This window comes from Daucus carota, chromosome 4, assembly GCF_001625215.2.
Source record: "Daucus carota subsp. sativus chromosome 4, DH1 v3.0, whole genome shotgun sequence".
Lineage (NCBI taxonomy): Eukaryota > Viridiplantae > Streptophyta > Magnoliopsida > Apiales > Apiaceae > Daucus > Daucus carota.
In genome coordinates this window covers 21,726,628-21,737,412 of record NC_030384.2, presented here as the reverse complement: position 1 = coordinate 21,737,412, position 10,785 = coordinate 21,726,628, and the positions used below count along the sequence as shown (strand labels likewise).

General features: G+C 35.6%; 2 protein-coding genes across 3 annotated transcripts; both read right to left on the bottom strand.

Moving 5' to 3' along the window:
• Nucleotides 1–103: 103 nt before the first annotated feature.
• Nucleotides 104–1,802, bottom strand: LOC108216839 (B3 domain-containing transcription factor VRN1). 2 transcript variants are annotated; one of them, XM_064091838.1, is made up of 5 exons: nt 1,570–1,802; nt 996–1,482; nt 708–908; nt 450–586; nt 104–353 (listed from the first exon to the last, which is right to left on the bottom strand). In XM_064091838.1, the coding sequence occupies exons 1-5, from the start codon at nt 1,648–1,650 to the stop codon at nt 105–107; spliced, it is 1,155 nt and encodes a 384-aa protein (XP_063947908.1). In that variant the 5' UTR covers nt 1,651–1,802; the 3' UTR covers nt 104. The 2 variants fall into 2 exon arrangements, with proteins under 2 accessions (XP_063947908.1, XP_063947907.1); XM_064091837.1 differs by having other exon boundaries at nt 708–1,482.
• A 1,446-nt stretch (nt 1,803–3,248) lies between these two features.
• Nucleotides 3,249–5,195, bottom strand: LOC108218149 (B3 domain-containing transcription factor VRN1). The gene is made up of 4 exons (XM_064092514.1): nt 4,913–5,195; nt 4,016–4,577; nt 3,809–3,939; nt 3,249–3,734 (listed from the first exon to the last, which is right to left on the bottom strand). The coding sequence occupies exons 1-4, from the start codon at nt 4,991–4,993 to the stop codon at nt 3,486–3,488; spliced, it is 1,023 nt and encodes a 340-aa protein (XP_063948584.1). The 5' UTR covers nt 4,994–5,195; the 3' UTR covers nt 3,249–3,485.
• Between the last annotated feature and the right edge of the window lie 5,590 nt (nt 5,196–10,785).

The window sequence follows — 10,785 nt, the reverse complement described above, 5'->3', positions numbered from 1 at the left end:
GCATCTATAATAGTTAGCGGGGACGTCAATATCCGTCTAGCACTATGATTCATAAGAGTTATTATGAGAACAAATTGAAGAGAACTCTAAGTGGCATTTATTATCTAGCATTTTGTTGCTCTATATATGAAAACTTGGAGCAAGTTTTGCGAGCGATTAACTAGCTCAAACACACAAACATCTCCTACAGATAGTGAATTGTCTTCAGCAAATTGTGACCAACCTCGAGCAAACCTGCACCGATTGCAAAAAGCGTAGCACCAAATGGGCCAAGTTTTTCCATTAGCGTGAAGGTGTACTTGGAAATTTTGGTTGCTCCTCATATACCTTTGTGTAAAAGCCCTCTTGATATCCTGCAAAATGTGTGGCACTCTGCACATTAGTATTTCTTAAGATACATTAAGATCCTGCATGTAGATGACAAGGTATTATTATCTATGACTTTGTACCACTTGGCTTCTTCCATCTATAAATGATGGACGCACGGTGAGAATGAAGGAGGGGTTCTTAGATTTGAAATCTTTTGCCGAGGCAAGTGCATTAGCTTTCCCTTTATCATAGGTCGAACAGCCCAAATATAATCCTCCTGCAATGTGTAGTCAGTAGTATGTTAAAAATGAGGCCTCGCCTCTCTCTGTATTGCACAAATAGGTGGGATAGAGTCCAAGTTGATAGACAAAATTGAAGTAAAAATGGTTAAGTTTAACCTCTCTTTCCCTTGGCCTTGGCCTCGGCCTCGGAACCATTTCTACTGCAGCTAGCGTGACGGTCTTTCTCCTCGTGAGCAGCAGCTGAAAGTCCTATCACCATTGTTTTGGTTAACCTGCTTTTTGTAGACATTCTGAAACCTCCACTTAGCCCACGCCTTGTAGCCGAGGTGCCTCCATTCTGCGTAGCCATGTCCTCACCTGATGAATCCGTTTCATCATCAGAGCTTTCTAAAACCATCTCATGCATGTCAAAACCTTGCTGCTGTGTATAAATATCAATCTCACCTTGCTCAGGAGGTTGAATATTGCCATCCAATCTGCTCACAAGAGCTTTCTTGTGCTGCAGCTTTCGTATTAGACACTCACCAAAATGACATGCTTCCGCGCAGGCTGAATTTGCTCTCGTCTTCTTACAGGCCTTAAGTCCATCGACGTCAATGGCTACCCTTTTCCTCACTTGACTAAATTCCCCCAGATTAAGATTCTTTTGTTCATTCATATGTAGTGAGCTATCCACTGGATAATCCACCTCAACACCCCTCTGATCATATATGAAAACATCAAACTGGGAATTCCCTTGGTACTTGAAAACCAGGAAATGCCCGAAAGCTAGAGAGTAGAATCTTGCGAATTTAGGCCATCCATTTTGTAGCCAGACCTTATCACCATCTCCAACTAAATCAACGTGCCAGAATGCACCCCCTGGAACCTTCAGGGAAACGCCAACATGGAGCTGCTTTCCGTATTTCCTTACAAATTTTTCCGGAATCATCTGAGAAAAATGACAATACTGAATAATGTAACATGCATGTATAGAGTATGGAGTGCATATATTGTGGAGTTTGTTGTAGAAACTTACCATCTTATCATGCAAACAAATCTCAGAAAACATAATCTTGCCAAAACTGCGGCCTTTTCCAGCAGAATCAGACATCTCCATTACTTAGTTGAGCTCCTCAGGTAGATAACTTTAGGAACATGAAATAGAAAATTCTGAGGATGACTACTCTTTCTGACAATTTTGTATTGTGTATTACTACAAATATGCTAGTGAAACTTAGATTGGATTGTTGGAGTTTGAAAATTTTAGGAGGTGAGAGATTTTTTTTTTTTTGTCCTTAATCTGGACAGTGCCATTGGAAATATGCATATGTTACTTACAACTTTACCTGGTTAACTTTCTCAGATATCGATGCTTGATGTACGCATTTTGTACAGTAATTTTCTTTTCAGTCGTGTGTTTGACATTTGACATCAAAATATATAAATTAATTGTTTTTTTTTCTGCTAAGCTATAAAATATGAAATAATTGTTTTTCAGAACTGAAAATTGAATCAAGATGTTTTATTGATGCAGATGGTATAGTATTATTTTCAAGTTTGCAGAAGTATTTGTTAGAGTTTTTGGGAGGAACTATAAAGTGCTTAATTTCTTTAATACAATAAATAAAAATTATGTAAATTTAAGGCGGGGTTTGACTGTCCTTTGAAACCCACTCTTATCTTACAAGGCAGAAGTAACTTGCGGCCGTATGGATAAACTTATTTTTTTCTTCGAAAGTAAATTAAAATTTATAAGTGATTAAACTGTTTGGGAAATAAGTAGAAATTCTGAAATAAAAGATAACATTCTCAACTTTTTATAAGTATTTCTGACTTTTTATACAACGGGTTAAGAAAAGTAGAAGCCGACTTCTTATCGAAATTAGCCATCGAAAGTAGTCAGAAGTGGCGATACGCAAACACTTATTCGTATAGTAAACAATTTATAGATCAAATTTATAAGACACGATATGAGAAGTTACAAATTCTATCTTATTTTACAAAAAATATAAAGGACGATTTTAATAGATAATTTATAATAATATATGATATCAATAATTTTATTTTTGATAATTTGTTATTTTCAAAAAAACATTAAAAACATAAAAAAAATAACATTTTATCTATAAATAAGCATTATACAGTTTTTAAGTTTAACTAGGGCTCCAACTTCGATTACAACATAAATAATATTAGCAGATTCTAGTGGTTAAACTTCTTAAACATCTCAAATCCTAATTTTGTCCGAAACTTTTGACTTTCAAACATGATCAATAATATTAGTTATGCAATCGAAAAATTTAAAAACATCTCTAAAAAGTCAAAATAAAAATAGATATCGGTCACCCTGGGACACTAAAAGTCATGGAAGACGAGAACTATCTTATCTTAAATGTCCGATGGCGTTGAATATGTTTGTCAACTCATAGTCCAAAAATTACAACTTTGTGAAAACCGCACGCGATGCTTTTGTGTCCCCTAGATTTAGGAAAATGTTATTTCGAGAGTGAATATTTTATTTCCACAGATGAAAAAGCATGAAAAGAGATGAAATTACCTCTCATATTATTTTTTTTCTTTTACTATTATTATGATGTATGCACGGGTAAGTTTTATCTTTTTATGCTTTGTTTATTCTAAAAATTAAAAATATGCTCTGAATATAACATTTCCGCATATCAAACACGCATGCATGTTAACATGGTTTCTAAAGGAGGTACACACTTTTGCAGATGTACACAAAATGCATGAGCTTGTAACTGAAACTACAGGTACACATCCTGCATTTCATTCGATCTTTCTCAAAAATTACATGTATTAAGTTTCGATTGGAATGTCATCTCCCCACAAGTGCTAGAAATCTTAGATTCAAGAACTTGAACACCTTGCATAGTATTTATTCATGACATTGTCTTGGTAACATATGAGCAGATACGAAAACCATCTAGCATTCTAGCTCTTCGCTGCTCGATGTATGCAAACTTTTAGCAACATTTGAGCTTCATTAATCAGCTCAAACACACAAACATCTCCCCCACAAAGTGAATTTTCATGAGCAAATTTCGACCAGCCTTTACAAAATCTGTGCCTCTTCCCAGAAACAGTACACCTAACAGCCCAAATTCTTTCTTCAACTTGAAGGGAAACCTCGAAATTTCGTGTCCTCCTCATATACCTCAAAGCAAAAGCCTTATCAATAACCTGCCAACACAAACACACATATGAATATAGGCCAATTTATATACTTATATATGAATATAGGTCAATTTAAATACCACTCGTCGGTCTGAGGCACCCTGATTTGATGGAACAGTAAGAACGAAAGACGGTTTGCTAGATTCTGAAACTTTGCTCAATGCTGTAGAATTCTGTTCATCCTTAGCTGAGGCCCCCTTAGTTACCCTGTCTGCATTTATCATTATTCATTCGTTAGATTAGAAACCGGAATACTTAAGATATAAACAGCAGAGGAATCAAAACACCTTGGTGCATTGGATTATAAAGATTAAGCTCTAGTTTTGTCTGATCAATCATGCCAAGAGGTTGAGCATTATCATCCAATTTCACCTCGAGATCTTTGTCGGATGTAACCTTTTCAATTTTTTGGTGCTGCAATTTTCGCATCCAACAGTCACCAATATGACAAGGTTCTATGCATGCAGAATTTGCTCTTGTTTTCTTGCAGGCCTTAAGTTCATTGATGTCAATCATTGTTCTTTTTCCCACTTGAGTCGATCGCGCTTGATTAAAACTGTCTTGTTCATCCCTAACTGTGAGAGTGCTAACGAACGGATAATCTATTTCAATACCACTTTTGTCATATATAAATACATCGAAATGGGAATTTCCTTGGTATTTAAAAATCAGGAAATGCCCAAAACGCAGAGAGTAGCAGCTTGCGAATTCTGGCCAGCCATTTTGTAGCCAAAGCTCACCACCATATCCAACCAAATCAATAGGCCAAATTTCACCCTTGGAAGCCTTCAAGCAAACACGAACATTAAGGTACTTCCGGTACTTCCTTGCAAATTTTTCAGGAATCATCTGGGAAAAGAAATAGATACTCATAAGAATAAATGTAAAATCAACAATAGATGTAAAAGTAACTCAATCTAGTTTGTTCCATGCCATGGGCGGATCTAGCACACAAATTTTAGGGCACCAAGCAAATTTTTGGAAAGTATCTATATATTTTTAAATTTTGTGAGGGTACTTTTATAATCTTGCAAAATTTAGAATGATGAAAAAATGCAAAAACAAAATTTGGTGAGGACACGTGTCCCCCGAGGCTCTTTCTAAATCCAACCCTGTTCCATGCATAAATGTGTAGATTACAAGTTAAGTATTAATATAGGAGTAGAAATTTGTGAAACACTTACCAGCTTATCATGCAAGGAAATTTCTGAGAGCAAGATTTTATAAAAGCTGCGCCCCTTAGCTTGAGAATCAGATATGTCCATTAATAGCTTTTCACCTTAAGACCATGCAACAGAATACTATGGAGATGAATACTCTCTTGGTTTTAAATTTTTGTATCAGAAGACAAATCTATCTCAGTACATTAAAAGATTGTTGAAAGAAACAGCAGTACCATTTGTAGTATTTTCATGACCTCACAAGATGCCATCGAAATGCATGTTAAGCAGCTATCATGGTGTGAAATTTCTCAATACTTTTAACACCATTTACCAAAAACTTTACAGTTTAACTTTTTCAGTTTTCAATGCTGTGTAAACAATTCCCAGTGGTTTATATGAGTTGATGTTTGTGCCAGTCTTGTGATCAGATGGAGAAATGCAGTGAAGCATCAGATCAAATACTATTAAAATAGAGCACTACTAGTAGAGCAAGAACGACACAATTATACATCATACATGTGAGCCTGTGGCATCAAAGCTCGTTCCCTTTTACATGTCTCTTTTGATATTAAAAACAATTTTCGTGATTTTATTCTTCACTACACTTTTAGTGAGTAATTAATAATTATTTTGAATTCACTCACTGCCATTTATCTTAAATTTTTGGTCGAAACGTAGAGGATTTTCTTATGGCCGACTTGGATCTATCTTTTGGACACCATGGTTTTAAAAATTTACTAACTGGAACAATTTTAAGATACAGAACATTCAAGATATATAGTGACCAGTGACCACTGTTCTAACATTGTGCTGCTCTGTATATGTGAATATTTAGCAACATTTGAGCATAGGACAAATCTAGGAATATTTTCTTAGAGGCGCATCAACCAGATTTTTAAAAAACACCTATATATTTTCAGATTTTTAGGAGGCATTTCTATAATTTTGTAAAATTTAGATAGGTGAAAAAACGCCAAAAATTTTTTTAGAGGGACACGTGGGCAGAGAGCCAGGATCAAATTTATAAAGGGACACCATAATTTTTTTAACACAAAATAGGTCTTGAAAATATACATAATTTCTACAACTATTACAAACTTCCACGACGAGTTTTCATGTGTTTTTCAACGTTGCATAATACATTCGTTATCAACACATTCAAATATCTCCCTTTCAATATAAATGACTAAACTATCATTCAACCATTGATCGCCAATATGATTTCTGAGCTTGGTCTTCACAAAATGCATTCCTGAAAATATTCTTTCAACGGTTGCGGTAGCTACTGGCAATATTAGTGACAATGTCAATAAATGATAAACCAAAGGATATACCCTGTCTCTTCCGTTTCAACCATTTTTCTTGAAAGTTGTCAATACCTTTTAGTGCAGAAAATTCTACAGTTGAACGCATATCTACAGTAAAAAAATCTTGCCTTCCAATAACTTCTTTAAAAAGATAACAACATAAACAAAAGGTTGCATCCTTATCAATGCTATACTCTAACCAATTTAGATGATCTGCAAACCAACTCGAATTGAATCGTCTATTTTTCTTTCCAAATGAAGTTATCACATATTTTAATGACATATACTTTCTAATTAATGTCAATACTTTGTAAAGTAAGACCAAAAATATATATATTTACGTTTAATATCTTTTGAAATAATTTTTAAATAAAACAATAAAAAATTGATAAGTCAAACTCGGATTTGACCTCGAGTACTCGGAGTTAAACCGAGTTTTGACCGATTTTTTAATAAACAGTTTTGAATCCGATTACTCGGAACTACTCACGAGTCTGTGTGTTATTGTTATGACCGATTAAGGTTCAATATAGGTTTTGTCCAACTACTCACGAGTCCGTGTGGTATTGTGTACTATATTGCTTTTCAAATTTCACAAAATTAGGCCCATGACATATTCAGATAATCCACATCTCAAGATTCAAAAATTGAAAGGCTACTATATAGTTTTCTTATCTTGATTTCATTAGTATAATTCATGTATTAACATATTTAGTTAAATCTGAATTCGCACTATCACAAATATTTTATAAGAATTTTTTTTAGGAGGCCCCAAAATTTTATTTTCGCCCCTAGACCTTCGTATGATATGGAACAGCCCTGCACACAAGCCCTTCATGTTGCATGGTTGTACACCTGGAACTTCAAAATTCCATAACGTCTGGTTCAGCCATCAAAGTATCCCGATGGAACACAATGATTATAGTGTACACCGAGTGATACTCACTCTGCTTATGAGAGTGTCCAAAACTCACAGATAACATAAGGAATTGAAAATGTGACTAAAATAATGTTGACCGTGATCTTTTAACGGAGATAGCGAGCTGGGTTGTGTTTTGTTTAATTTTTATAAGCTGAGGGGGGCATAATGCCAACATTATAAATACGTTACAAAATCGCAAAAACCACCTAAGTTAGGGGATGCAAACTGTGAATTACTCATAAAAATATTGATTAGGACAGAATCAAACAAAGAGTGAATAAGCATTTATAGATAAACAAAATCAAGTAGCAAGTTATATGTAATCATTTACAATCTCTGAATCCATTAAAATAAGGCAAGTAAAATCTCCAGACCATAATCCCAATTTCAATTATAAAAAACCCTAAACTATAACAAAAAATTGTACAAATAATAATAATAATTTGATTTAAGTTGAGATAATAATATTACCTAAATATGAGAAGATGATGATTTTGAGACTTGAAAAATAGATGAATTGAATGGAGTTGTGGTCCTATTCCTAATCGTACGGTGAAGCCGTGGAAGGTAGAACCAGGCGAGAGAAGTATTTAGGGATGGGAGTATTTGAGAAGTCAACACATAAAAATAATAATCTAGATAATTCAGCTGGGAGCACCTGTTAATAATACATGTGGGACCCACAACAAAAAATAATTGTTTTTTTAAAAATTGCAGGGGCACGTGCCTCAAGTGTCCTCATGTGCCACCGCCACTGCGTGTCCCCATACCTTTTACTAGATCCGCCCCTGTTTGAGCATGATTAGCTAGCTCTAAGACATAAATATCCACTAGAGAAAGTGAATTGCCATGTACAAATTGTGCCCAACCTCGACCAAATCTACACTTATTCCAACCAACGATATATGCACAATAATAAACACCCCAAACTGCATGCCCAGGAGTTTTCAAATAAACACCAACATTGAGGTGTTTTCCGTATTTCCTTACGAGATTTTCTGGAATTTTCCGCTGAACAAATGATAACAATCAGGGTCCTGGTCCCTGACGACTGGTTGTCGGGGATAGGTTATTTAACACACACTTCCAGGGGCGTCAGATCTATATTTCAAGAGTCCAGATTAAAACTTCGTTTTTTAAGTATTCGCGGATAGGAAAAGTTCCTATCCACAGAAAATTATAGTGGATACTTCAAAAAACAAGTTTCAATCCAGACCCTTGAAATACAGATCTGGTAGTAATGGAGCTGTGTGTTAGATAAATCCTCCCTACAATCAGTTGTCAGGGACCAAAACCCTAACAATCAATGGTATTGCATGCATATATATTGGAAATCTGGTTAGATTACTTACCATCTTATTATTGGAAGAGATTTCGGATAATATGATTTACAAAAACTGCATCCCTTGGCTGGAGAATCTGATATGTTCATTGTTTTGATATATATAGCTCTTCAAACTGATGATAGATGACTTGAAAAATCATGCAATAACCTCCCCGAGGCAAGGATGGCTTAAGAGATGGTTGGAGTCTGAAAATTTTGGGATGTGAGGAATAGATTTAAATTTCTTCGACTATTCATGCATGTTAGGCAGCTTTTATGTTACGTTGGTCTAACATACTACTGGACTACTATGTGTGTGTATAGATATATATATGTATGTATTGCTATTCCAGATTTCCAGCCCCTTCTTCTGTTGCCAGCTTCTACTTATATACTATCTTCCTCACGTGCCTTGCATGTGCTCCTCACTTGTCTTCTTAGTCCGGGCCTTTATGCTTAATGGGCTATCCTTTCTACGGGCTGAGGCCCAACATTTGTCCCCCCTGAATTGGGCTAATCTTTAGATGAGCCTGAAAGTAGGTATATTGTTTCTCTGCTTCCTTTTATTTACCTCTTTAGTTTGGTTTTCTGGATTTTTGTTGTAAAAAAGAAATTTTCTTGACCTTTGTAATCCAGCCCTTTCATTTGACCCGTGTCTTGGGACCTGACTATTTGCCTTGATTAAAGTCCCACCTTCTTTCTTTTGATATCCCCACGCAATCTCCTCTCCTTTTCATTATTAGTCTTTTAACCTCCTCGTTATCCTCCTTCAAGCTTCTTGAATTAGGTATTCTCTTGCTCTTTTTCCTTATTTTTTTTCTTTCTTTAAACATGTCTTCTGTTTCAAAGACTTTGAAATCCTCTTCTGCCACCGCTACCGACTCCGCCGCCGACGGCGTCGACGTATTTAGTGATTTGAGCCCTCTGGAATCCTTCCGTGTTCCCCATTATTCCTCTCACAGCCTCGCTACCTTCACCGGAACCCTCGATCTTTCCGAGAATGAAATCCCTGTCAAAATTGAAAGTCGCACAACCCGCTTCCAAAGGCGCCCTTTGGTTTTTCCCACCTATCTTCCAAATGATTTACACAAGGTCTTTGGATCCACTTCATCTTTCAATTATCGTAGCACTCTTACCTCTGAATCCTCGAATTTGGCTGGGTTTGAAGATTATGGAATTATAGGTGAAGGGTTACACCTTTCACCTGCCGAGTCCCGAAGATCGCATGTGGAGCTCGCCTCGCAGTGATTGGCAGTCCATTCCCCTGTTGTTTTTTAAATATGGTTTGCGATTACCCATGCATCCCCTTTTTACCGCTGTTCTTGAAATCCTGGGTTGTGGACTAGGTCAATTGTCTCCCAATGCTGTCATCCAAATCGCTGGGGTCGCTGCTCATAGTCATGAGTTGAAAGAGATACCCACTGTTGATTTGTTGTTCTCTATCTTTTGGTTCAAAATTTCTGGGGGACAACTGTACCTGGACAAGAAGCCGAAACGCACTCGCTTAGTGTATGTGAGGCCTTCGAATACTGGTTACCAGGTCAAGTGGACGTATTGTGCTGGTCATGAATTGAGTTCCATAAAGCCCTGGGGAGATGTCTCAAAAGTCTGGCTACATGCCTTGAACCACCTACCCTCGTTACCCGAAGCGTATTTGAAACACTTTCATGGAACTAAAGAAAAATATGACTTTGAACATTTCCTTAATGATGATTTTTTGGTTAAACGTTGTTGTAAGCTATCTTGCCTGAACTTTGTTCCTCTTTCTGTGAAAGGACATCTTCGATAAAAAGATTATTTTGATATTTGCATAACTTACATAAAATTTAAATTCACTTAGAATCCTCTCCAATAGGACATTTTATTTAATTGATTCTGTCAAAAGTCAAATGGTCAAACTAGCTCAAAAAGATTCTCCAAAATTATATTTATATCATATAAATATAAATGATACTCCTTGTTTTACAAAAAGATTTTCAATATCTTTCTAAGGAGTATTCAAAGATTTTACACCGCAATTTATCGGACGAGAAATAACGATTAATGGTATCTTCTTGTTTTACGATTGCGAAAGCAAAATGCAAAAGAAGCTTGAACAAGGAATATACATCCATTATATTTTTTGGAACACTCTTTTGACATTTATTTGAAAAGACAGGAATTTATTAGTCAAGTCTTACTTTTTAAAGTAATTTATTCCCACTTATGCAATTTGTTATTTTACGGAATAAATTATTTTAAACTCTTAAAATATTTCCTTCAAAATTCAAAATATTTTATATTCAAGGAAATATATTTCTAAGTGTTTACTCAAGTCAAAATATTAGCCAAAGTTCTGTTC

Coding starts and splice junctions, on each gene's coding strand:
- LOC108216839 (XM_064091837.1), bottom strand. CDS start 1,650: ATGGAGATGTCTGATTCTGCTGGAAAAGGCCGCAGTTTTGGCAAGATT. Junction 1,483..1,569: donor TTTGTTTGCATGATAAGATG/GTAAGTTTCTAC, acceptor CATTTTTCTCAG/ATGATTCCGGAAAAATTTGT. Junction 354..449: donor TAGATGGAAGAAGCCAAGTG/GTACAAAGTCAT, acceptor CACATTTTGCAG/GATATCAAGAGGGCTTTTAC.
- LOC108218149 (XM_064092514.1), bottom strand. CDS start 4,993: ATGGACATATCTGATTCTCAAGCTAAGGGGCGCAGCTTTTATAAAATC. Junction 4,578..4,912: donor TTTCCTTGCATGATAAGCTG/GTAAGTGTTTCA, acceptor TTCTTTTCCCAG/ATGATTCCTGAAAAATTTGC. Junction 3,735..3,808: donor GTGCCTCAGACCGACGAGTG/GTATTTAAATTG, acceptor TTGTGTTGGCAG/GTTATTGATAAGGCTTTTGC.